The 27990-nt window shown below is 35.5% G+C and overlaps 1 protein-coding gene across 5 annotated transcripts in view; it reads right to left on the bottom strand.

The window, feature by feature from the left end:
• Positions 1-106: 106 nt before the first annotated feature.
• Positions 107-27990, bottom strand: part of NETO1 (neuropilin and tolloid like 1) — an 88640-nt gene continuing 60756 nt past the window's right edge. The window contains exons 8-13 of one of the 5 annotated variants that reach the window (XR_005827072.1): positions 23938-24051; positions 21027-21585; positions 19799-19871; positions 13653-18573; positions 8270-8461; positions 107-3792 (exon numbers count right to left, since the gene is read on the bottom strand). Coding sequence is in view for 2 of the 5 variants with exons in the window: in XM_040588154.1 (XP_040444088.1) it covers positions 19811-19871; positions 21027-21585; positions 23938-24051 (734 nt within the window). In the remaining 3 variants the exon portion in view is untranslated. Of the gene's footprint in view, positions 8462-13652; positions 18574-19798; positions 19872-21026; positions 21586-23937; positions 24052-27990 lie in introns of those variants that run through there. The other 4 variants (XR_005827071.1, XR_005827073.1, XM_040588154.1 and 1 more) reach the window with 4 other exon arrangements.

Raw genomic sequence — 27990 nt, 5'->3', positions numbered from 1 at the left:
TTAAGAAGCTTTGGTATGGTTTCTCTTCTAACATGCATTGCTTCTGTACAAAATCAACATTGTCACTCTCTAGAACTTTTAAAAGATGTCTCTCAACATTAATGGATTATTTTATAGCTTTATTTCATCATTACATGCAGTATAATGAAATCAATAGTTTGCCAACAACAATGCTTCATCCAATATCCCTGTGTGCAATAGCTATTTAACTAATTTTCATATATGCACCTTTTTTTTCTTTTTTTGTATATGAGAGGATGAACTATTTTTCTGTATGCTTTTGAGTTATTGTCCTAGATAAACCTTAGTCAATGAGAAAACAAACCTATATAGACATTCAGTTCCCCATAGTTTTTAGTTCATCTTTGCCATCAGAATGGTTTTCTAATGTTCAACCATTCACCTCTGCTCTCAGCTAATGCACACACATTAATTTTATACAGGAAGCTAGCAATGATACTCCTGATGTATTTGAAAAAGTGATAGTTTAATAGCTACATCACTTAAAAGATTCTTTAAAAATAAGACTGTGGCAACTCTTAGGTGGTCTGTAAATAACATAAAGTTCTAGCAATAGCATGTAAATTTTCTGCAGAACACTGTGAGCTGGGACAATATACAATTTACTTTGCAACAGTGGCATACATGAATGAATTCTTGCATTTCATATTTCTGTTATTTCAAAGAAGAAGAAAAGAAAAATAAAAAGTTTTGTTTTAGGTAGACAACAGGAAAAGAAGTTTATTGATATACCTGTAATTTGGTTACTTTGAATTATCACACTCTGTAAAACACATGCAGATTCTTTTTCAAGCTGAAGATGCAAATCATCATCCATAATACTAAATACAGTCCTTTTTTATAGCATCACTCACTCACACAGATGATCCTCCAAATCCTCGTTCATATTTACACACATATTTTCCTTGCATGACTTTTCTTGCCAAAGCTGTTGAAAGGTTTATAGTCTGTGCCCTTCACAGTCTGTTAGCTCATCTTTACTGAATTAAAATCTAATAACATAGATGACAGGAATAATTTACATAGTATAAAGGAAAACAATTTCAAAACTTTTTGGCAGTGGTATCACAGTATTTTTTCAAGAGTATGATGGGGCATAGTAACAACGTTCTCTTGCAAGTTAGGAAAAGAGTTACATTACAGCAGTCGATATAGTCACAATTTTAATTAGTGTTCTTGCATGAAGTCTAAGAACTTGCAATAAGAAAATTATACACTCAAGTGAGGAGACTATATAAAATAAAAGAACATATGAGCATAATATTTTTTAGGAAACTATACAATATAACAACAACCTTCAAAACCCAGTAGCCCAAAGTCAACCTCAAGACTGTAGTTACAATTTACGTATACAGATTTACAGTTTGGTTGCATTATAAACTACAGTCATGTCAATCTGCCACTCAGAATATAACTTTTCAAAATTTAATAGTGCACCTTTCCAGTTTTCAAAGAGAATTTTCGACCTACACAACATTATAAACTGCACAAAAAGGGTCATATATCACATCAATCAAGGAAGATATGTATTATGACAAGAGTTACCTAGTAACTTTTGATAAGAAAACAAATTATCAGGTGAAATACAGATCCCAATGAGGGTACATACTTTGACTATAAAGTTTCCTGTAAAACTTGCATTGACTGACAAGATTAATGTATTTAATTTGTAATGGGAAAATAAATTTGAATTAGATACAAAAGCAAGTTTCTTGAGGAGTTCCACTATATAATTTTATTTCCAAAACAGAATTTTCAAGCATGTCCATTTCCATTTATGTTCCGCTGCAGCCAGGGGACCCTGTCTTTATGGAATTGTGGCAGAGGATGGAACCGCCTCAGAAGCACCAACAATCTGCCCCATACTATTTGTTCACTAGAAATGACTAGTTTTGTCAAAGGTTGTGCTAATTTAACACTACAGATAACTCCAGAGATGCCAGATAGAACAAATGTTTCAGAGTAATTTTATTTCTCTCTATGCATATCATTATGCCTAGGAAAGGAGGACCAAACTCTCAGTTAAAAAAATGACAATTTTAAACTGAATTTTCTAGAAAGCACCAGAAAGCAATTGCTTCAGGCTGCTGGCCAGAAATGGAAGGCATAAGCAACCTCCCTTGGAAGGAGGAAAAGGAGAAGAAGGTATCAGGATTGTCTGGACTTAAGATGTCTCTGAACATCTGGCAGAAATCATTCAACCTACCTTTTCTTCCCTTTGCAAATCACTTGTTTTAAAGCTTTGGAAATTGCAATTGACAGTGTCCAAGTCCTCTCACTGTTTCAATAAGGACTGATGGAATCCAAAGGCTTTCTCAGCCACTTCACTTTTGACCCTCTAGCTTTGATTACAAGCTTTTGTTGATACTGATCACAAGGCTTTAAGGTTCTAAGTTTGTATCAATTAAGAAGGGAGGCAGAAGCAAATCATGTGCTCAAATGTATACATGTAATTTTGAGTTGTGATATTTATATCTTTCATAATGAGTGGAGAAAGAGAAGTCGTTTGGGGCCATAGTTCACCAGATCAATTTTAAACAACCGCATGAGCAAGATAAGATTTCTGCTACAAAAGTGCTGTCTGTAAAGGAAATCTTGAGCAAAGAGCTCAGACAAAGAGACATTCCTGCAGATATTTAAGTCAGACATCATGTAAGTAATCAAGATTATGAAGCCAAAAGCCTTGAAGTCATTGTTCAGCCTGTGTTCTCAGGCATTCAGGATTTCAGACACTTACTTGTCTTGAAAAAGAACATTTTCCTTGGAATGTACATGGGTTCAAGAGGTAGGGGAGGATTTAAACTTCTACTTGCTCTTCAATTTAGGAAAATTCTTTAAACTTATTCAGGAAAAACAACAGCAACACCAACAACAAAATATGGACTTTGTAACCCCCTACTATTTATTCTTTTTAAAGAAATCCTTTCATTTCCTTCAATTTTTAGCATATTTAGATCCTTTTTATAGAAATAGAAATTTTGCAAATGGTCACTCCTCATACAAAAATCATTTGTGTTGGCACGTTAGTTTTCATTACAGTCATTGAGACAGAAAGTGAAATCTCTAGTGATATCATTGTTTTTTATTTCTGAATGTCAAGGATTCACATACTAGTGTTCTGGGAGTTTTAAACTTAAATTCTCCCCTTTGCCTTGGGAACTAAGAAATAGTCAAGAAATTTATCTGCATTGTTTCTCATAATTTACCAATTTATTATATGAAGTTAAATCTCTGCTTTCTAGATCAAGTATTCTGAATGTGACCAGCAACACTTAAACTTCAAGGGTTGTTTTACTTTTAAGGTACGTTGGGTGCTCTCCATGAGCAGTGAACCATACATATAGCCATACTAATGAGCGAAGTATGAGTATACCATTGTCTTCATTATCTTCTAAGATCTCAGGAAAGGATGCCACTTTCTTATAGCAGGCTTCTACTGAAGTTTATTCATTTTAGGAAGTAAAGGCCTGATCCAAACCCCGCTGAAGTCAATGGAAAAAGACTCCCATTGACTACAATGGGCTCTGGATCATGCCCTAAGTCCGATCTCTTCATTAATGCAGGATTAATAACAAGATGTCTTTCCGGTAGCTTGGAGTGCTTAAGGTCCTGGCGATTTCAGCTGAACAATTTCATTCTAGATTGCCATCCACCGGAATTTGAAAGGTGAAACCGAGGTCTTTTTCAGTGATAAAAAAAGCCTTAAGTGTGGGCATTTTCAGTTCCTAGTTATATTCAATCCCACCAGTTCAGTCAAAATCCTTAGGCATCCTAATGAGAAAACAGCAAGAACAAGTGAAGCCAAAGAAATATGTGTTGTTCAGTGCACGCTTCTGAAACACAGTGTAGGCTCTGATTTGAACAAAGAACAGACGCATATTGATGCTTTTAGAGAGATCAGCATTGAACCTGACTACACAGGACAAATTAAAAGATTATAGCAGTCAACTGTGTAAAGTTTTTGGTTGTATTTCTCCTTAAACTAACAGACAAAGTGAGGTACAAGGTTTCTCAAAGTGTTTTCTCTGTTTGTACAACAAAGCACAATCAGTTCATAAATAATGAAAAGTGGCAGAAAGATATGAACATTACAAATAGTAATAACATTCTTAAGTTCTTGGAACTTGTGAATTGTGAATGTTATATTAGTACAAGCTTTGACTGACAGACAGTAAATGGATAGAATTACTATAGTGTTATTAAATCAGATATAAAAATATATCTGTATTGTGATCAGTTTTATATAAAATAAAAATCTGAAACAAACATAGTTTGTGCTTTTGCTGTTTAAAATTTGTATTTCTGACAAACCACTGGGCATATCAACAATTCCAAAAGATCTCTAGTGTTATCCGTTGCTCACATTCAAAATTAAATTACCATTAGTAGTACTTATTATTTTACCTTGAATATTCATACTGACAAGAATGGCTCAAAAGTTGAAGCATTTTCTCTTTTTAATTGATAACTAATTGCTCCGCTAAAAAATATCATGCAGGCTGCCATGCACTTTATAATAAATATCTTTCTAAAGTTACATTCTAGTGCTTAAAAACAAAATAAAAAAAAAAAGTCTATGTAGTTTGACTTTTGACTTTGTAGTATTGAAAGTTTACTATAATTGCAATAGGATATACTATTAACAGATGAGCACATTAACTGGTCTATAAATGTTTGCAGACATGTCACCATCCTCCCACTAAGTCCGGGAAACAGGTCAAACTAAACTAAGATTTGAGCAGAAGAAGAACTGTTTTTTCCTTCACTTCAGATATTCTACGAGAGCCATTTCTTCAATGGTGTTTAACCACTCAGATTTAGCTTTAAGCAACTCAAAAATCTGCTGATGACATTTATACAAATTAATTTTAGAGAGAAAGGAAGCAGATCTTAAATCTTTATATCAAAATATGCCTGTTTTCCAGGGGAACAGATTTATTTACTGTATACATAAGTACAAACTTATCATCCAAGGACTTTCCCAAAATACAGAAAAACTTCAGATTTGGATCTATGGTATGAATCATGTCAGACTCATGTATTTCTCTCCAAAACACCTGAATATTATTAGAAAAGGGTGTGTTTTGGCTCTCTTTCTTTTTCTTATTTAATGAAAAAACAATGATCAAGTGATTATTTTGCTGTAAAATAAACTGTCATTTTACAAATCTTGCCAGTATCTGGAAAAGGAAAATTTCTCTTGCTCTGCAGCATAACTTTAGTCATATCTAAAACTCACATAGTCATGAACGACATCAAGGAACACCTGATTTGAGTTAAATGACTGTGACATTTATTTCTTTTTATTCTTCATCTAACAAGTTCTGGCCAGTTCAGCTTAGAAACTAGTATTCAGTAACACAACAGCTAACCCAATTGCAAGCTTGTTGAACAAATGAGGTACAAGGCCTGTTTTCAGTTTGACTCTATCTTTTTCTATCCCTTCATTCTTGATCAAATTAATATCTAGCCAGTACTCTTTCATTCAGACCATAGTTTCTTCAACTTGATGGAGAAAATGAAAGCCTCCCACCACCTGGATCAGGTGAAAAAAGAAGAAAATTAATGCAGTTTATATGCCGTTGGCTTGAGCCAATATAGACAAAATAAAGTTTCAATAAATAAAAAGCATTTTTAAATAAAAGGCATTTATTTGCTTTGATGTGGTTTTCAACTTCTCTGAGGATGTCCATTTATCACTTTCCAGATTAAAAGTATGTCTATTATCAGAAATTTAAATAGACATCAAAGCTTTTCAAGCAAGGTTTACAAACTGCTTGCTCGAGGCATATATAGTTTGCTACTAAAATGAGCCTGGAACATTGGTTAAATTCCTGCCCCTAGAGTCTCACAGTGACACTGGCCAAAATGCAAATCCTGAAAGATGTCCAAGATGTACAGCACATAAAAAATGTTCCTTACATTGATTTTAAGACAGAAGGAAAAATTATTAGTCAAGATAAAATACTTTGGTGGAGAGGATTTCACAGCACAATGCTGTATTGAGAAAAATTCTTTCTTGCCCTTTACATCTACAGCAAGGAACTTAAAGTGTGCAGGAGGAACTCAAGAACCCTCATCACAGGGAAAAAAAATAACGCCACAATGTCATCCAATACATCGTTTAAACTAGTTTTAAAGTCAACAATTAGACAAAGGTATTTGTACAGTAAATGGATTATTTTCAGCAGTTCTAATCTTACAATATACATTTGAGAGTGAAATTTCAAATCAGCCCGTAATGTTCCCTGGAGACCTAGAAAAATTGATAAACAAGGCCATAATGAATTCACAATACTGTTCTGTCATCACAAAACCTTGTAAGCAGCCAACAGTAATTCCTACAAGAAGTGGGAGTCACTATTATGCATTTAACACCGTAGACTGTGTAATTTAGGTTTTTAGAATAAAGAAAGTTAGTAGACTTAATTACAATGCACACCATTAGCAATAAATTCTGACTGACTCAGCAAGTCGGTAGATTGGGTGGGATTTTGCTTTCTCTCTTTCTATCCCCTGACAGTTATTACATCCAAGTAAAAATTTTAGATACCTTACAAAGGTCTGTAACTATCATCTTGCATATACCAATATGCTGTATTTACCTGCACAGAAGACAGCTAGTATCTTTTTGGCCTTGCACATAAGGCTTAAGTCAGTAACTGTAGTGCAAACTTAGACCAAAGTTATGATTTTCAAATATTTACCTGAAGGGAGTGCAATATACATTCATCCAAGCATTAAGCAGGCACACTACAACCCAACAAGTACGTGGTCACTAGAACAAATCTGAATGAAGATCAAGCTAAATAATTCCCTTTCTCTTTCCTTTCTCTCGACGACTCAAAGAAAAATCTTCCTTCTTTACAGAAGAACATACCAGCATTTAAGTATGTTTTTAGAGGTTTTGCTTTGCCCACATCTCTTCCTTCATGTTCTTATCTGACTCTGTAGTCCCTGGTATCACAGTCTTTTCACCTGCATTGCCAAGCATAGCAACGAGTGCCATGAACTGTACAATGTATAATGAACAATACATTACTGGCATTACTTTAGTTGTCACTGATGTAAAATAATAAGCACTGATCTGACAGATTTAAAAAGAATGAACGGATTTAAATGTATTGCAGTTTTGAAATGAAACCAACTATCAGTAATTATAATCTTGTTGTCACAATGGACATTCTATGAAATAGAAAGGAGGTTTATTTTCTCTGGAGAGCCTTGATGAAAACCAGGATTCTTATTAATCAAATGCATTCTGGTTTTTAATTAAAAAAGGAAAGAGAGTGCATTCTTGGTCTCATATCCATTATTTGTCATGTCATTCCCAAACTCATCCTCAGGCAAGCCTATCTGGTAGATTAGGCATCCACTAAAAAAATCATATTCATATTTTTTCTTTCTTTAGAAACCATCAAAACTGAAGCATAGCCTGAAAAGTTTAAAAATAAGACAGCCTCCCTTTACCTACACACAAAGAAACACTTAATTAAAACTTAATGAAAGACAGAAGAAAAAGCAATAACAAAATATCAAGGGACAGGTAGATGAGAAGGAAGCATTCACCCTGAGATATTTATTATTTTAATAGGTTATCTGGAAGAAATAAGAAACTGCGTGTTGTGAGTCTGATTCTAACCTTATTAAAGTCAGTGGCAAAAAGCCTGGTGAGTTCAATGGGGCCAAGATGAAGCTCTAGTTGAATTAGGAACTGACTTCAGATAAAATATGTTTTCTTCCCTTCATCATCCCATTTTAGCAGAAAGAAATAAGACAGATTTATTGAAATCTGTCACAGAGGCAGGTAATTGAGTTTGGTTTGACCTGGTTAAAAAAAAAAGAAAAAAGTACTCATGAAGAAAGTAACTTTGACTATTAATTCATTGAAATAACAGTGCTGGACACTGATCCTTCCGATAGAAGATGACTGTCCTACTGAAGTGCCTAAAACCTGTACTGCACTAAAATCCGACGTGTCTAAACACCTTGCTGATAGGGTAACTACTTAAACACAATAAAAATTGAACCTTTCTCTGAAAAAAACTATGCAGAATTAGTTGAGGGGAAAAGGCATATCCCCTTGTGCTTACAGGTCCCTCTGCCAGTCAGCACTTGCTCTAAGTTCACAGAAGAACCCTTCACTCCCTTTTACTGCATGCAAGACAATTTATCAGTTGTTAAGGGTGAAAGAACAGTAATAATGGAGCAGGGAAAGACCTCCATTTCCCTTTACCAAGAGCACTACCTCAGGGTCTCATTTCTCCAGCTGCTACTGGTGGCTGCCATCTCTTTGACCTTGGTCATCGGTGTGAGTGATTTAGCTGACAGGTGGGGAGACTCAGCTATCTAAGGCATCTGTTGGGGAGCAGCCCTTCTCTAGCGATTTTCTTCCAGCCTTCACAAGCAGGAGCTTCCAAATGCTACTGGAATAGTAGAACTGAAACATGGAAAGACAGATATAATATCAGAGTCTTCCTTCAACCAGCAGGTTTCATATAGTGTTACCTAAAGCTGTGAATTCAAGTAACTTAACAGAAATAATTCTAAAACTAATCGCCTGCAAGTGCAACACTCTAGCTGTTCTTGCATAGGTCTTTGTTACGTTACTCTTGTGAGAACTATTCTTTTTCTGTATAAGGACAACCATTCATTAGAACAAGAGGGACACTGAAGGAGGAGGAGTAAGGAAGAGTCCAATTCCTTGACCCAGTGGTTAAAGGCCATTTTCTTTCGTGTGGGAGACTAAGCTTGAAACCTCCCAGATCAGTTTCAGGAGAGACCAATTCTATTTCACAAAAACTAATGCAGGTGAACAATCACATAGTAATAAATTAGAATGTCAGACATCTTGAATCTGCCTCTCATATTCTTTTTGATGGTAGCAGAAGCAGTACTTTTACAAAAGAGAGACTTTATTTACAGTGTTTAAGTTATGGTTTATGACATACAGTAAGGTTAAGGAGTCACACAAACCTCTAGAAATTTGCAGACAAGACTTTTTCCTTCCCTACTCTCTTTGCAGTGGCACAAACCTGGGGAAGTGCCAAGTACCCATCGTTCCCTTTGGCTCCTGCTGCATTTATCCCAGGAAGGGTACAGCCCACCCAAGATCTTCCTGAAGCAAGATCCGGCTTTGAGACGTTACATATCTTTGACTAACAGCTTTTAACATTCATTAAGTGATTGAAAGACATAAAACCCAGTAACAAAACAGAAATAAAGTAAGCATGGAGTTTCTTTAGTCATGATCTAGTAGAACAGATGTTTTCTAAGCATCATGACATTTTATCTGCATCTTTTTTTCTGCCAAAACAAAACATTACCAGCATCTTCAGAAACCAAACTGATAAATCTTTTTAATTTATGTTCATCATCATAGCAATTGAAATACATTTTGTAAGTCCAAGTATGAAATATTCTAGAAATGGATGAAAGCCTTGCTTTGTATTTCTCTGTCCAGGTTCTTTGTGCAGTATCAGTCCAAATACTTGCAGCATTAGATTGGGCACAACGGCAGTTCTCAGCAATCTGATGACTGCTTATTGATGTCTGGGGACATATAAGCTCTTGTGTTCATAATGGAGTATCCATGTACCTGGGAGATAGGCATAATAAGTGATGGAAAGCATGCCATATTAGAAAACTGATTGCATATGTCAACATATGCAGCACAGTTTTACAAATTAATCTAGGTTAAACTCCACTATATGCATGAATGGAGGGAGGGGAGAGATTCATGACTTTTGTTCAAACTTGAGCTTCCTGCAGATTTTTAATCTACAATGTATTTCCTGTTGAAAACAGCAAAGGCAAAATGCTGTAATATTCTCATATCATGTTTATTGGATTTATGAATTTTATGAAACTTCAATAACAAGCTTGGGGGAGTCTTGCATAAGCATCAGCATTACATGTTGTGATTGAAAGCCTGTATCAGCACAGAATTCTCCCTAAACAATACATCACCCAAGCAGCAGATGTGCAGATAAACATTACTATTATCATTAAAGAAAAAATTCTGGATTATGCTTTTGTTCTCCCTTGCTCCTTCACAACGCTTTTTATCATTTTAGACATCATCATATGAAAAAGGACAAATTCAAGCTCCTCAGAAGTAGCTCTACACTGTCTTTTCACTAAAAGGTCCTTTTCCAGGGTTCTGTGACTTATGTTCTCTTGAATATGACCTTATATTACATCATTGAATTTTGCCCCATTTTTCAAAAAATGCACTATGATTACAATACTGGCTAGATGCCATAGCTATGCAATGTTTTTCTAGGCTCAAAAGGAGTCCAATAGTGTAGTTCCTGTTTCTAAATGTTCTATAAAATAAGTAGAATAGAGGAAGGTGTTGGAACTGTCTGGCTAACACCTTTCAAAAGTATTTAGGAATGTAGAGTTCATAATTCTCAGAACTAGATGAAGCAAACCTAACTAGAATGTTAGCAGACAACGCTTGATCCATGTCTAAAAACAATCCTTGTAAATTCATTACAGGATTTGCAAATTGTCCAATAGGAACAGAAGTGGCTCCACTCTGTGGTATGGCATAAAACTAGTTAGTTGGAAGTTTAGGGGTTTTTTTTCCCCTAACAGCAGAAGGATCCATGTGGCTATAGTACTGAGATTATTCTTAACACTGAGAAAATATATTAGCTATCTTCAGATGCAAAGATTTTCTTCTGATCCAGATGGTACTCATCACTGACAAAAGTCAGCTCCAAAGTGGTAACAGTTCCCAAGAGGCTTGAAGAGCTTTAAAATGTTAATAAATATCAGGGGAGAGTAGGATACAAAAATTTATATCTTCAGAGCTTTATGTTCAAGCTAAATGTTTAAGCCATGATGTTCAACAAGAAATACTTCCGACAGATAGATATTTATCAATAAACATGTCTCAGAAATGCTAAAGAAAATCCAAACAATGACACAATGTATTTTAAATTAAATTAGCTACCCTGTTATTTCTACTATGACTGCTAAAATATAGACAGATACAGACAACACAGATAAATATTTAAGGCTTAACTAGACCAAGATCTCTGTTACCCACAAACTTCTATTATTACCATCATAGCTGGAGGTGGGATTTGCAGTGCTAACAAAAATGACAATAGGTCTCTCACAAAGAGCATCATCTCTGAGTAATCAATCAGCAACAGAGAGTGGTGAGGCCACCCTCACAGACTGGATGACAAGATCCCAATTCAGCAACTAGACAAGAACCTCAATATGCAGTTTCCTAGTGACTTCATTGGATATTACACCCATGGTAAATAGTAGCTTGAAACTACAGGCCTTATAGTAAGGAAACCAAAGGAGACGCTAGGTTTTGCAGTATTTCAGGGTAGTATTTACTAGGTTCAGAGTCAGACACCATACTTCTAAACACTTTCACTACCATCACCTCCTTCTGTTGCTTCTTAAAGATTGCATTTAATACCTCCTATTTAAATATTTTGTTCATCATGATGCACAAGATTCTACAAAAAGGAGCCTGTGCAATATCTCTTTGACTAAGTCTGAGCTAGAAGAACCACTAATTTTTTCAAACCACTAAAAATGTTCCCAAATGTTCCCTTTCTTCTCTCCATATACTCCAAACAGATGTGTGTTTAAAACTTTATGCTATATAAAGTTTATGTCCCTGTTGAGATTTCCATAAAAGTTTATGCCTGGTAAGGTCTCTGTCTTTTGATCAAAGCCAGTTGAATAACAAAGTCTTAGAGAGCTCAAGTCATGCAGAGCTTCCGGATTACATTCCTATTTTTATTTTTATGCATCTTGAATCATTTTCCAGCAGGACATTAAGTCATTCAGCTAAAAGAGTAATATCTGAAAGCCTTTTTTAAAAAAGTTGTATCTTGTATATTATCACAGCAAATATTATTCCTTTTGATTCCCCACCAAGATAAGCTAATTGCAAAAGATTTGTTCATCCCATAGACATACACAGAGTACAAAGTTTGCTTTACAAAAAGGGAAGAGGAGTAAACCCAAGAATTCTAGCTGAATTTAAGGAGAAGAATCACAGATTTGAAAACCCCAGCATATATAACAATACTGTCACATTATCTTTGCCCTCTTCTGCTATTATCTGAAAGTTTTCTATGTTAATATAATTCTCTTTTTCAATCACCAATGTGATGGTGTTATTACTGGAGATATCATAGTTATATTATTTCTAATAATTTCAGATTTACGTTATTGCTAGCCAGCTAACACTCAGTATTTCCCTACATTGGTGTAGACTTTCCACCAACACACTGAAAATTAACAAGATCCCTTATGTCACTAAAGTTACTCTCAAATGACAGCGCAAGTCTCTGGGCCTGGATCTTTGCCATGCAACTTACAGTTGAAGAAAGTCCTCCTGCAGGAAAAGCTGTATTGTACTGTGTCATTACTAAAGAGGTGCCAGATACACTCAGAATATCAAAAAAAAAAACCACTCCAAGGGTGTTTACTACACCAAAGCAGTCAGTAGATTATGGGACTAAAAAAGTTGGAAAGGAATTAAAAAATTCTTCCATTTGGCAAGAAAAATTGAAAATGCAGAGACTTGGCTCTGAAAAAAAAGACAATTCCTTCTGGCCACAAAAATCAGTTGTATTTAAAATTTCTGTTCCCAAATAAAGGAAAACAGCTCCTTGTTACAGATTTTTAGATATTAGACTTACAATCTTAAACTGGCATACAAATATAAAATAATTCATATTTCTCAGCTGAACTCCATTTTATGATAACATAAATGGGGGCTTGGACTGGGTTTGTATAAGTAACCAAATGTTCAGCTGTTAGTCTTCTAACTATTAAAAATACTGTTGCTGCATTGATCATTGGAAAAATATGCCTTAGATTTCTGGTATTCTCTTTCATTGTCTTACTTCCTTTTCTAAATTACATAAGTCAGTTAAGCATGGAGCATTAAGTTTGCTTTGAATCACTGATTTGTCAAACAAAGGGAAAAAGCAGCTCACCTGTATTTTCACTGATGTTGAAAGCCCCTCTAGCACTAAGCAAGAAATGAGGAATGAAGCTCTCCTTCACCAATGTAAATTGTATTCATTTCTTCCCTAAAGACGGTGAAAGCCATTTGCTTCCAACAAACTGATTTTTCCTAATTAAAATTTTCACTGAACTCAGAAAAAAGCAGGACCTAGAGGGATGATGTGAGTAGAGCTTGAATCAGGCCCTGCAGTTTTATAAGCAATGAAGGTGTCTTCATTTACTGATGCAGTCGATACAGATGAACGGTTCATTTAACCAGATACATGTACTTAGGATCTCTGCAAAAATATTTTTTTTTCTTTTTTTACAATAGCTGCAGCAAGTGCCATGGATGCCTTTCACACCCAACTAAATTAAATGTCAAATAATCATTTTTCAATGAAGCCACTGTTTTAGAAATATTTGAGTGTATTTACTGTGTCTCTCACTGGAGCTGAGGAGGACAGACTGAAGAACTGTGAACTTAAAAGGTCTAAGTAACTAAATATTGCAGAGCTGTCCACCGCATGCGGCAGCACAAGACTGCCCCATAGCCCAAGTGAGTCCTTCTCTGCCTACATTTATGCAAGCAGCTGTTAAGTCCTTCCAGAGCCCTGAACAGAATCGGTACTCACAGTTGTGGTATCCTGCTCCCTGGAATAAAGAAGGATTGCACTTCAGTCTTCCCTCCTTATCTGAGAATGAAGAGATACAATTCTGCAGCACGGTGTTGGTGAAGCCTGCTACCTTGGTAATGAAATCTAACAATCTTGTCCTTTCCGTTTTTCATCATGGGCTGCTTAAGTGGTCTCTCTACTCCTAGTTATGGTTTGTTGCTTGAAGGAGATGGCAGCTTCTCTTTTTTTCCCATAGTGACCAAGATGGCTTGATTGTGGATCAGCACGACTCCTTTTCCTGGGAAAGAAAATGGAGGGAAGCAGCAACTCCTGCTTCTCCTGGTAGCTGGTGTTCTTACCTTGCTGATGGTAGCTCTGCCGCACCACTGGCAAGTGTTTGCCAGGCTATGCAGCTCAGACGTGTTTAAATAGGCATGTCAAGGAGGCTAGGGCAGGGATTTATGTTGTGTGGAGGGGCATACTAATATAAATGCATCAGAGGAGAAAACATAGAAGCACTTGAAACAAAACTTGGCTTGACAATGGTGCAGGTGTCACTGGGAGAGAAAAAGGTGTGGAGGTGAGTTTCTCTTTGCAGCACATTGAAGTATGACTATAGTAGGAGTAGGCATGCCAACTCAGAGGTAGATGGCACAGACAACACTGATGCACAGTCACTAAAATACAAATCCAGCATCCCTAGTAAGCCCATACTCCAATCCATTCCAATGCATCTTCATAGCTTTTGTGGTGCTGCATAAATTAAAGGTAATTAAAATATACTGCAATCACATGTTTTCATTTTGCTGTTTACAGACAAGGTAAGCTTAAGATGGCTCTGAAGTGATAGATGGAAAAGAGCCAGGTGGATGCAAGGGTGACACAAGCTCAGTAAGCTGATAGGAATTCAGCATTTTCAGTGAATTTGGAGGAGGAAACAGAACTAAAGTCACTGTGGACAGAAATGAAAGGCAGCAGTGACAAAGATGTAAAATGATCATCAGAGTAAAGAGTGATAATGCTAAGGTAATGACGAGAAAGAGCAGTGGAGCCATGGGTCCAGAACGTCACATCAAATGTTGAGTCAGGAGTGAGGAGATAAGAGACTTCCAGATCAGATGCAGACTTCTGTGTTAAAAAGATTTTTGAATGATGCAGGTTTTCTCCTTTGTATCACTTAGCCCTTCAGCTCTGCTCCCTCAGCTGGAATATCTTTCTGGTAGCAAGAAGGTTGCACATAAAGTAGAAGACAAGAAAACAGAAAAGGCCAACTTCTTGTTTGCAAGACAGTGTTACATAAAGCACAGGTGTTAGAGCTGTCTTTTGGAGCTGGACACGGACAGTACATTTTTATTTGGTGGCTAAGAAACTTACATGTGCTAAATGTTTCTGTGAATTTGTGGATGGGTATGAGCAATAATCCTTCATACTCTTCTTCTATTTAGCATACACTTCTCTGTTTCTTTTGTCTGCTTTTTTTTTTTCTTTTTGTGCTAGCAGTTTCTTTTGGTCAGGCAACCTTTCTACTTTCTCTTAATTCCCTCCCATTGGTTACATTGTTGCTAGGTTCAGGAGAATATCTCCAGTATAAGAATGGAGAAAAATAGAAGGATAAGGTACTATAATTTCTCAGAGCTTTTTTTTTTTTTTTCCTTTTTTTCTTTCTTTTTTTTTTTTTTTTTTTTCTTCAAGCTATTTTTAGAATTAGGAAGATAGGAAAGATTTACACTGGAATGGCTTACAAAATGGAATTCCTGAGATTTTTAAATGACGCTGCAAAGAAGACTTGACAAACTGAAAAGGCCTTATTTCCTAGTGTGGAGAAAAATGGTTGTTCATACAATCATCTAAAAAGAAAAGCATATACATAACACTACACTCACGGGAAAAAGAAAAAGAAAAAAGAAAAACTATGAACAATATGGCAATGCATTGTGATAATAAAATCTCATCTGAAAAAAATGAAAAAAAAACCCATAAGCGTACTGGTAACATGGCTATACATCACACACATTGCACCAAAATGGCCTACTAACTACCATCCTTAGTTTTAGTTTAAGGCAAACATGAGGTAAAATGCATGAAGCTAACAATACCAGCTCAGATAAGCCACAGTAATTTGCTATATTGTTATACAGAATACGTGTAGCTGTGTTATTTAACAAACTAAACCTTCTTTCCATAAAATGGAAAAGGTATAATAAATAGGTTAAATTTCACTTATAATTTGTGGTCAAATACTGGTTTTGAGTATTCTCTCTATAGCTAATTGAACTTGGGTGAACTTGAAGTTGTTTGAACTAGCTTGCTTGAAATGTTTTCTGTTTTTTAAAAAGTGGCTTCATAATAACACAAAATACTCAATAGGAAAGGCAAACTATTTTCAGCAGCGACTCTTTCTATTTTAATATTTTGAATTTTATAGATCACATTAAGATATCTTACTATTGTGTGATACCAACCGAAGTTATCTTTACTGTTTGCAGTATAGTGGACTAGGCTATTATTTACACTGACTATATACAGCATATAATTTCTTAAAATTAAATATTTCAGCTAGAATATTTATTTGGGTTTGAGTTTGTTGTTGTTTAGTTTTTAATAGATAATTTTATAATTTGACCCTGTTCCCCCAGTATTCACATATTTTCTCACACACTGGAATTTTTGTTAAAGGTTATATCTAGCTACTAGACAACATGTTTCTTAAGGAGTTTCCAAGATCAAGTAAGCATTAGCATTGTCACTTTGTTTGACATGCTTTATTTACACAGATTTTTATGTTTCTCACTCATTTTCCCTGATGCAATTAGTGTTTTAAGAAAGGATGTGCATGCCACATAGTTATTAATAGCCATGTCTTCACCATTTACATTCTCTCAGTCAACACTTTCACTGGAAATATCATAAAAATGGATTTCATTGTGTGCTTGTCTAGGAGGGACTAGACCAACTCTATGCTTCAGTGAGTTTTAGGCACTTAAATATGTAGCAACTTTAAAATCCAAGGCTTCAGCATTTTTCTAGGTGACCAATATAATTCATTCGAAGCTAAATTTACATATTCAGAGTTCTCATATATATATTTTTATACACTATCTCCATTAGGAAATATTTATAAATATACATAAATGTGTGTGCATGTATATGCATTTCTTTCAGCAAGCCTTTCATTCTTCCTTGATTTTATAATGGATGCATGGATGTGGCAAATATCTTAACATGATATACTGAAGAAAAGATCATGAAATAGGACTTGGAATGATTAAGGAAAAAAAATGGTAAAGTATATGGACTTGGAAAGAGATACTGATCTGGAAATGAACTATTAGTGCATGCTAAAAATCCATGTAACAGCACTGACTCAATGAATTTCGATGACTGCAGAAGATAGAAGACTGGTTTTTGCAGCTAATGTGTGATAACAAACAAATTAAGTTCAAATCAAATTATGTAAACCACATTGCAAATATACTGTACATAAAAGGAGGAAAATATCTGAAACCTTTCTTCTTCTCATGTCATTCCTAAATCACATTTGTAGAAATTGTTTTGTAGAAATCAGATTTCCTATATTTTTAATTATGTAAATTATATACTATGTATTTCAATCAATAGCTGATATAGATCACCTTATTTTTTATGTCAGTCTCTCAGGTTTTCTCTTTTGCCATCTATATATGCTTTGGGAAGATACATGGAATTCTTCCCACTTTTTCAATATAACCAGTACAATTTATATACAGAAAAACCTAACAACCATGAACAACACAGCATGTTTAAGAAGGAACTGGGATTTGTTTAGAAACAGAATTTGGGAAGATAACACTTTAAATAGATAATGAATCTATGATTTTATGCATTTTTATTGAGTTGTTAAATGAGGGGGGTTTCAACTTTACATAATTGTGGCTTTTCTACCTACAATAATTCCTTACTAACTTAACCTCTTGGGTTTGATTTTGGTGTTGGTTACTCATGTTTATAGCTTGAATTATGAATGTAATTTTATCTTGCATAAGGAAGTTGTTTGTATTTCTATCTCTAAAACTGGAGCCCAGCCATAACATTTGTATACCTGAAAAAAATCTGCTGCTCTACTATACTGAAGCAAACTTCCTAATAATTGCCATGGAAATAAACTAGTTACAAGTACAGAATTGAACAAAAAGTTTACCATAAACCTTTTAAATGGGTTTAGGTGATCAACTTTATGTGTTATGAATTCATTTAGATCTTAAAAAAATAGTGTATTTTGCTTTTAAATAAGTGAGGGGTGAGAGACAGCTGATTCTCCGATGTATCAGGGTTTCAAGTTCCTAGAAGCTACATTTTGAGCTTAATCTTCCAAATTACACAAGGTTTGATAATTTGGTAAAAGAAAACGTTGCCATTAAACTCAAGGTAAGAAATTATTATACATCATTTTATGTATCTTTATATAAAAAGTTACAAGTAGCAAGCATATGACACAGAAATGGAATAGTAACAGCAATAATTGTGAATGCATGCTTTTTACAATGCATCTAACAAAGGGATTTTTGCCAACTCAAATATTCAGTAACATACATGCAGATTATTTTCTTAATGTCAAATTCAGTCATATTGCTAGGTGCTTATCCAACAAACATTTCTATTGAAGTGATTATGAATGGCTAAATACCTGATTTCAATAAATTGTTCCTGAAATTGGGAATTTAACTTGCAACGAAAAGAAGAGAGAAAAAAGAAAAAGATAAATGACCGATAAGCATAATAACCAAAGTCTTATTGCCTTCTAGTAATTTTACTTAACACTGCTTGCTGAATTTTGTCATGATATGAGAATAGTTGGTCAGAGGGTCCATAAAACCTCTAGCTGGTGTTTCCAAGGACGATAGTTTCATATTTCATTGTAGCATGTTCAAAATCACCCAGGAGCGCACTATTCTCAAGCAGTCTATATAATGAAAACAATGTACATATAACAAAATTTCAATGTAAATCTTTTCCACATATCACACAACATACAAGTAAATAACAGACATAAACCATATCAACTGAAATAAAATAAGATTAGAAAAAGAAGAAAAAAGGGGGAGTCTTGGTTATGAGCTAATTTCTTCAAGTTTGCAGCAAATCTCCAAACGTATTTAAAAACTAAGGAGCACTTGGTGGCCAGCAACCAAATTACAAATGAAACATGCTATTGTGCAATGGGAATATCTTGCTAAGGAAGTAAGATAAGTCTGTACTTTTTGGGTTTGGATAAAGGCAATGAAATGAAATTAGAAAGATGTCCACTGTCTTTCAGACAGCTGAAATAATTCACTAGAGATTTTTCCATTCAGAGTTCGTATGACTGCATGAGTAGTTGTCTGAAAACAGTTAAAATATGTTCTCTCTATAAGGAAAAATAAAGAAAAATATTTACCTAAACTATCTAGAAGCAACAAAAGCATTAGTGAATTCTTTCCCAGTAAAATTGCTGTATACATATATACACACACATATAAACATGAATATACACATAACTATGCTTTTATATATATATACACATATACATATAAAATTTAACAGACTAGCAGCTATCTATAACTTCATTATAAACATCTGAAATTAAGTTTATTGAGATTAAGTGTTGATGACAAATTATATAAAATGAAACGCCTAAGAGAAGACTCAAAAAAGGAAGTCTAATTTGCAAACATTAACAGTAGAACTACTCTAAATTTGTCAGTACTACCACATACCCTTCCCCCAACATTTCACAAGGTTGAATGAATAAAATTATCTGAAAACAGATAGTTCATATTCCTGCCTTGGGTTAGATTGTCAAGTTTTGCATACTGTTTCATATGCTGGGACTCTAATTTTTGTTTTCATAAATAAAAATTAAATGAAACACCAGAGCCATGCAAAGCATCTGTCTTTATAATGTGTTTGGAATCGAGATTATATTTAGCTAGGGGATAATTATAGTGCTGTCAAGAATAAGGAATTAATAGATTTTACTTAGTTCACAATGCTAAACTGGTCATCTGTCTTTCAGTGTTCTCAGTATTCAAACCTGGCTTTCTCCATACAAGCTGACATATAACTTGAGAACTAACATGCATTATAGCAATATAACATCTAAAATAGAAAGCAAGAGATGGTTCAATTGTTGTATTATGTTTACTTACCTCGTTTGTGTCTTAGACCCTAGTTGTGTTGTACTCAGACTCATGTTTGCTTAGAGACCCAATGAGGCAGAACCTGGAATGTTATGGCTATTTCATTCAAAATAATAATGTTTGCATAGAAAAAAAGAAATATATGCACATAGATACTTAATAAACAGTACATCCTTGATAATCTAATCAACATTCATGAAGTAATTTACACTGGCATGCAATTAGATTAAAATAAACAAATAACTTATTTTTTAAGAGACAGCAATGTCTCAATGTGTAAAGAAAATGTGGAGGGTATGTAAACAGTCACAAGGAGTGCATAAATAACACATGAGAGAGGAAACAAATATATATTTAAAGTTTCTGTGTTCTTCTTTAAATAAATTTTCATAAATGTTTTTGCTTTTTCTTTTACTTGTAAACTTTTAATCATTCATATTTACAGTCATTCAAAGTGTGATATACAGTAGAAATAGCTCTTTTATTAAAAATATCATGCTTGACTCCTTTTTTATTGATTAGAAAGATTCCTTTTAACTGCATTTTTCTATGTAAATATATGGGTAATCTCTATTCACTATGCTATCTTATGTTCTAATTGAGATACATATATATAGATGTGTTACTAATAGCCAAGATGCTGTGTTTAATAATGAAACAGATACAGTAAAGTTTTTCAAATATTGTCATTCATTATATAAATTATAATGTTTCATGAGAAAAGTATTTTTCTTACCCCAGGATTGTGTTTCTCATTATTATGCCATGCATCAAAATGGATACATGTATTTTATATTTATTGATGTGTTGATTTAGAGGTGCTAGACCAACAGTAGATGATACTCAAGGCCACCTCAGTTGCAAGGAAACCACATGTATGTGATTCTTTCAAAAACTAGATTCACATAAAATCTTTGGTTTTTAAAATTTGTACCTTTTCTCTGTTGACCTATATGTGTATGCATGTGGGTATGTGTAAAATAGTAAAAGAAAAAAAATATATATATAGTAGAAAGGTAAGACTGAGATACAAGATCCCTCAGGAAACAGAAGCAGAGATGAGAGAAAGAGAGACAGGAAGAGAGAGATAATATAATGGTATGTGCTATCAGGAAACAGAAATTTAAACAATAAATAAAGAAGAAAGAAAATGTGTCTTTACTGAATAAAGAGTGAATATGTTTGGGCAATCAGGTCCTTACACAATAGTCTTCATCAAAAATCTATTGATACTGACCGCTGAACAGCTTTATCATGTCTGGACAGCCTGTGGCTTGTGGTTGGTACCTCTTCAATTTCGTCTATCTCACACGCATCTGCAGCATCTTGTGAGTAGCTATGCTTCATGACAAGGATATTTCTCCTGTTCATGGGCTGAATGAGTGGTTTTACAGGCTGGGGTTGTATTTCTGTCAAGACAGAAGCATCTCTTGTGCTGAGGTTACTACGGCTGCCCTTAATGCTAGACACTTGTGATCCACAGTGATGGTCATGAATGCATTTTGAAGATGATCTCCGCAGTTTATGATAATTTTCAAAGTCATCTGCAACGTCAGCAAGGTCAGCTGTAGTCCCTGTCCCTCTGAGGGTGCATAACTCATAATGAGGAGGCTCAAACACCTCCTGGAACACAGTTTGATCAAAGTCTGTTTTCCTTTGGACAAATTTTTTACGAGGCTGCTTTATCTGTACTATAACAGAGATAACAATGAGGATGATCACAATGCAAGAAGTCACCCCAATTATAGTCCCACTGGTATTGGTAAGTTGGTCCAATAGGTTAGCTTTTCTTTTTTCTGTGTGACAGGAGAAAAAAACAAAAACAAAAACAAACAAAAAAAAACCACACACACAAAAAAAACAAACACCAAAAAAACAACATTAATTGCAGTTCAAGAATAAACCCGACCATGATCGGTTCACAGATTACTGCAAAGCTGAGCCTTGTCTATGAGTTCACTTAATCAATTTCACTGACAGAAAGAAAAAAGGAAGAAATCCAGTATTCCTGAAAGCCAAGTAAGCAACACACAGGTCTTCTGTGTACCTATTCATTTGGAAAGTGATATATTCAGGTTATATTACAAGCTTCATGAGATCAAAGAATTATTTGCATTTTTTAGAAAAAGCAACCAACATAACAAGCAGATGGCTTTAGTGTCACCTCTGAACTCTATTTGCCTGCTAAAGCCCCTAAGACTGTTACAGATGTTCTCTTCATTATTTTCTGTCTTTTCCAGTAAATACATGCAACTAGGATATTAGGACCAGTGAAAGAGCAAGACTTTACAGGATTTAAAAAGAAATTCTCCTCAGTATTGGGAACTTCAGTGAAGTCCTAATATTTATGAGCTGCCTGGGACTGTTGACAGTGTTCAATAAAAATCTAAGTCAGGAGAAAATAGAAAAGTTATTCAAACTGAGGCTTTAGAAAGGAAAAAAAGATGTGTGCAAGTTATTCCTTTTGTTCCTGACCTATTCATTACCACAACTTTTCTAAATACCCATAAAAATCCAGAAGCTGATCCTACCCACTATCCTTTACTTAGGGTCTTGTAGGAAGTTAGCCAGAAAATTCAGCATTTGAATTAAGAAAAACAGAAAATATACAGTAAAATAATAAAAAGAAAACCAGTTTTGTCCTATTGCTGTATTTATTTCTCTGTGATTTGCTTTCAGCTGGCTGCAGACACATGAGATGGTGACTGAACCTTGTGGAAATGCAAGCTGAAAGCACTCACATCAGTCTCTCACAGGCATAGCAAGACTTGACAACTATAATTAAGTTTCAACACCCAGTTTCGTGTAATTTTTCCTGGCAACCTAAAACATATCAAAGGGCTTAATAAAAAGCCTTTGAAATGAAAGTTATTGGCACCAAAACAATAACATCCATCTCTATAATCTAGATACCAAAGATTAAATTTTCAGTACTCCCCATTGCCTACTCTTGTAGATTCACCTGGGGTTTCTCTGACTGACACAGACTCTGGGGAAGTAGCAGAGTTAGAAAAAGCAATACAGCAGCAAAAAAACCCTTTTGCTAGAATCAGCAAAACTCCTTCTAGTCAGAAAAACAAGAGAGGATAAATGCACAACACCCAATAGTAAAGTACTTGGCAAATGAAAGATGAAAATCATTCTGGAAATTAAAGAATGAGTAAAGAATGAGGTAAGTTTTCTGGTTTTCTCTGTGCTGAAGAAGTAGAGAACAGATAATTATTTCCCAATCATATGTTTAGTTTCTTTGAAGAATATTATGCCATGCCACAGTTTTGCTCTGTTCTCTTGTAGTAAGTTTTCATTTGTGTTTTATCCTATTGCACTGCTTGTCAGGATTTTACAGGCTTCGGCAGACTTATGGGTTGACTGCTAATCCACCTCATTCTGATTTTTTTCTTGATTGGTTACTAAATTTGACATATCCTATGTTTCCAGGAAAAAATCTGCATTAACGGGGGTGGGGGGAAGCACTCTCCCGAGCCTACGATGTAAGTTACTTATGTTCTTTTCCCTGAAGACAACACAGATGGTGATTTTTTTTTTTTTTTTCCAGAAACACAGAGCAATATTTAGAAACCATTGTCAGCACCTGGTTGGGAACATTAGTCCTTACCTACAAACTAGACATTATGCCTGATTTCCTATTTGTTCCTTGCTCTTCAATTTCACTTGATTATAGGTAATTTAGTTGTTTTCCTACAGCATCAATTCCACTTCACCTGGGCTTTTTAGTCTACCTGGGCTCTTATGGACGTTGCATGCAGCTGAAAGACACCTGCTACCCATATGTTACTCCACGACAAAGGTAACTATGACAAAAGTACCAAAATACGACTTCCAATTACAATTTAGATTGTACAGGAAACAGAGACCAAGTGATCACAGAGATAGCCAGTAAGACATAACCAGCCAGAAGGACATAACCAACACAGATCAACACCAAGCAAAACAAATGCAAACACTGAAAGTAAAATCCATCAGTATTTTCATGTCTCTTCATTTTTTCTATTACTTGATGTATGCTCTCCGTGAATTACTTTTTCTAAGCTTTGACCCATCTGGCACATATTTAAGAATAAACTACAGATAATATTCTGTATCACATGCAGTCTAAATGACTTGACATTTTCAGTTGTACACATTACCTTTGCAGTGGTTTTCATCCCAAGGATACACACAATTCTGGAGTCCGTTGCAGACCAATGTATTGTTAATACACATATTACTGTGGCAAAAGAATGTGTTGGCTTCACAAGGGGCTAAAAACAAGAGAGAAAAAACTGGCATTAAGTAGTAAATCATGTAGCTTTCTGCAACACACACATCTAGGAGTGATCATGTAACCTGTAAAAGGAAAAAGCTATACAACACAGGTTCCTTGAGTATATTTAACATGTAGCATTGAGAGCACTCAAGTCACACACTGTCTATTATTCTGTGGCAAGAGATTTTCAGTTCTTTCTAAGAAAGATGGACTCTCCCAAAGTCTGATTCTCATGGCTGTAATGGGTTAGCCCCCCATACACTGGCTGGGGGTCATTGATGTGTTATTACATGTTTTAGCTGCAGATCCAAAACACAGCACCCTATGGGCTGCTATGAAAAAAATTAACTGTATCCCAGCCAGATCCAGTGTATGGGAAATACTTTAAAGTTTATCATTGAAACTCCAATTTTATAAGAAAAGTCCTGTGACTCAAAGAAGATATGTACTTTAGTACCCATGTCAACAGTGACTGAACATTTATACACAGAGTATAAAATTATTTTTAGAACGTTATGTTCACAAGAAAGACTACAGTAAAGAAGTGCCCCTTTGATCACAAGTGTGACGATTAAAAAAAGCAAGTCTTCAGTGTCTCTGAAACCCATGATCTAGGAGAATCATGCAGATTAAAGTTGTGGGATGAAGGCTTTACTGAAGGCCTTATCTTATTACTGTAAAAAAGCAGCTTGGAAGCCATCAGAAGGAACTGTACACATTGCTAAACTGTGCTACTTACTCAGGTGTTGGGAGATCATTACGTGTTAGGGTTGTAAAGTTACTACTCCAAAATTATATAACATAGTAAAGATAAATTACTCCTCATAATTCCATTATTAAAACCAAACCAGATCTTTGCCCATTTAGAAAAAGAGCTACAAACTTTTATCAGTGTTAAAACAGTTAAACCTGAACTCTTTGTGTACTTTTTTAGCTCAAACAACCCAAAAGCATTATTATAATTATTTTTAAGGGAAAGGTAAAAAATAAATCTTAAAGAAAGACCTTTAACTAATCAGAAAGGAGTTATGACGCTCACATTATTGATGCTTTGAATTTGATGCTTCACGGCTATTTTCTCCTCTGCGACTTTAAAAGTAGTTCCTGTGACAACATATATGCATAGCACAGAGACTGGCTCAGAGGAGAAATTTGTTGCAGTGTTTTGCTAAGAACAGTACAAAGGATTTATATAGTAAGACTTAATGACCCCATATATCATGTTAAGAAATCCACTTCTCAATAAACACTTAAGTTCAGATATCCATAACTGACTACAATGGCTTCTTCAGAGCAGTTATGGTCTGTTAAACAAATAATAAATGTCATCAAAAGTTTTACACACACCCAAATATGCAACCATCCACTTGGATATAACAGTATACATATACTGTATCTTTCAGCCAACTCAGAAGACTGTTCAGCCACACTGGTTCTGCCCACTGTTCAATCTTTGGAAAGATCTGGTATGCCATCTCCTAAGCTGCAGCGACCCCGGTCAGGTGTTAAATTTGTTACAGGGAGGATTTTACTTTAAACTGGACAGAAAGAACAGAACAGCACACATGCGTATTAGCAAGGGAGGGTGTTTTAGGACAGTCCTTATCTATCTGTTGCTGTCATCTGGGGACAGTGAGGGCTGAGCCTGGAGGATACTGTGTCACATCATGATGTGACACATCATATAGGGAGCCCATTAGAGGCACTATCACCCTTTCACATGCTAGCTACAATCTGTTTCTGGCAAGGTGAGCAGCTTTTGGAACTGGGTCTTTCCAACACACAGAAAGAGTCTCACTGCCTGCTCTGAAGAAAAACGTGAAACAGAGAGGGAGAAAATTTATGAAAGGGTCACCTACGAAGACCTAGGCAGCCACACATTCAAAATACATAATAATAATTAGAAAGTGCAGAAGAAAAGAAGACTCAAATGACAAATGGAGAAAGCACAGGGAGTGACAGGAGAACAAGGGGGAAAAAAAGAAGTGCGAGATTAGGAAAGTTTATGCTAATAAAGCCATAAAGAAGAAGAAAAAAACCTGAACAAAACCACCAAAAAAACAGAAAACATGCAGAGTGCCATGAAAGGCTTTAGAAGTAAACTGTTGATGACAGACTGCTGTGTCTGAGCAGGCAGAACCTCCTAGATGTCTATGACTTGCTCTTGCCACTTTAAAACCAGTCTGATTTGACCCTGAACACAACAGCAAAGAAAGGATTAATAGTGGAAAAACAATCCCCAAAAGAGAACAATTTAAGGGAGGGAAGGACAGTTGTGCAAGGCAGAAGTAAAGGAATTCAGAAGTATAGTGACAGAAGTCAAAAAGGAGAACTAGAGGAAGGTAGTAAAGGAAGTGAAAGGAAGAGGAAGAAAGAGAGAACTGCATAGCAGAAACAGATGACACTTAAGACATTCTGCACGGAAAGGAATGACAAGATATTTTATAGCAAATGAAAAATATTAGGAAATGTTTCAGAAATAACAGAAAAAATCGAGCAGTACAAAAGACATTTTCTGCAGATATAAGAAGGGATTATTATGCAAAGTGATGGCAGGGAGTTCTGGAAATGAAAGGCAAGAAAAAGGAAGAAAAAAGAAAATCTAAGTTTCTCTAAATTGTGCTGTTAAACTATGGAGGAAGGAGATGTATGTGAATAAACATCAAAACTTACATGAATAGCAAGGCAGAGCAATTTCAGATTAAGAACAGCAAACTTAGCATGAGAAAACCCCAAATGTAAGATTCCTAAACCTAATGACAAACAGCCTCATCTTGTTCATGTTTATAAAATTAGTATAGTCAAGTCCTCCCTGTGGTCCCTTGAACCTGGAGCGATTAAGCTGGACAAGAAATCAATATATTTTTCCCATTCTAATGAGGGCTTTTAGCTGGAATGAATGAAAGCATCGAGGGAAGCCGAAAACTTGTCAGTCCCATTGCACATTGGAGGAATTAGGTTTTTTGCCCTTGAAAAGGCATATCTTGGGATGCTGCATCTAGGACATTCTACGAATTTAAAAAAAAGTTAAATTAATTGGTAGTAAACAGGATTCTTTTACAGCAAGGTGGATCTGGTCCTGATGCTTCCCTGAACTTGTTACCCAGGTGGGCATGGAATCAAGCAGAAAAGGTATGTGACAGCAGCGCTTGATAGCTTAATTTTTGAATGTCATCTGTGACAATGCCTCAATACATTAACATTTTAACCTGAGGAAAGGCTGTGGATGTTTTCACAAAAGGAAGCTACTGCTATCCTTAGCTTCAACTAGATAGAGCAGCACAGATCTCTCCACCGCAGCCAGCAGAAGACCTGTGTTGTCAGTCTGTGGTCTTCCCTAAGACTACACAAATATCCTTTATATGAGAGAGCAGCAGGAATGTTCAGAGCTCTGCCTTGGATGGAGCAAGGAGCCAAACGAGAGTTTTTGAGTCAGGATTAGTGGGCAGCCCAGTGTTGGCTGACAGCTATTGATATTGTAGTTGCTGTCTGTCTGCTACAGACTACCTGATCAAGGAGTAGAAGTAGATGAAGCCTTCTTCAGGCAGCTGGAAGAAGCTTTATGTTCGCAGGCTCTGGTCCTTATAGGGGGGTTTCACCACCTCATTTAACCATCTGATATCTGTGAAGGGCAACACACAGGGCACAAGCAATCCAGGAGGTTTCCAGAATGAAATAATGATAATTTCCTGATACAGATAATCAAGGAGCTGATGTGGGGAGCTCTGCTGGGCCTCATAATTTTATAAACAAGAAAAAATGAGTCAGGGATGTGAATGTCAAGTACAGCCCTGGCTGCAGTGATCATGAGATGGTGGAGTTCAGGATGCTGCAAAGAGGGAATAAAGCAAAAAGCAGGATCACAACTCTGGGCCTCAGGAGAGCAAAATTTCACTGTTGAGGAGTCTGCTTGCAAGAATGGCATGGGGGGTGG

Source organism: Falco naumanni, chromosome 3 (assembly GCF_017639655.2).
Source record: "Falco naumanni isolate bFalNau1 chromosome 3, bFalNau1.pat, whole genome shotgun sequence".
Taxonomy (NCBI): Eukaryota; Metazoa; Chordata; class Aves; order Falconiformes; family Falconidae; genus Falco; species Falco naumanni.
Note: the sequence above shows the minus strand (reverse complement) of the source record. Positions and strands in the feature narration are given on the sequence as shown.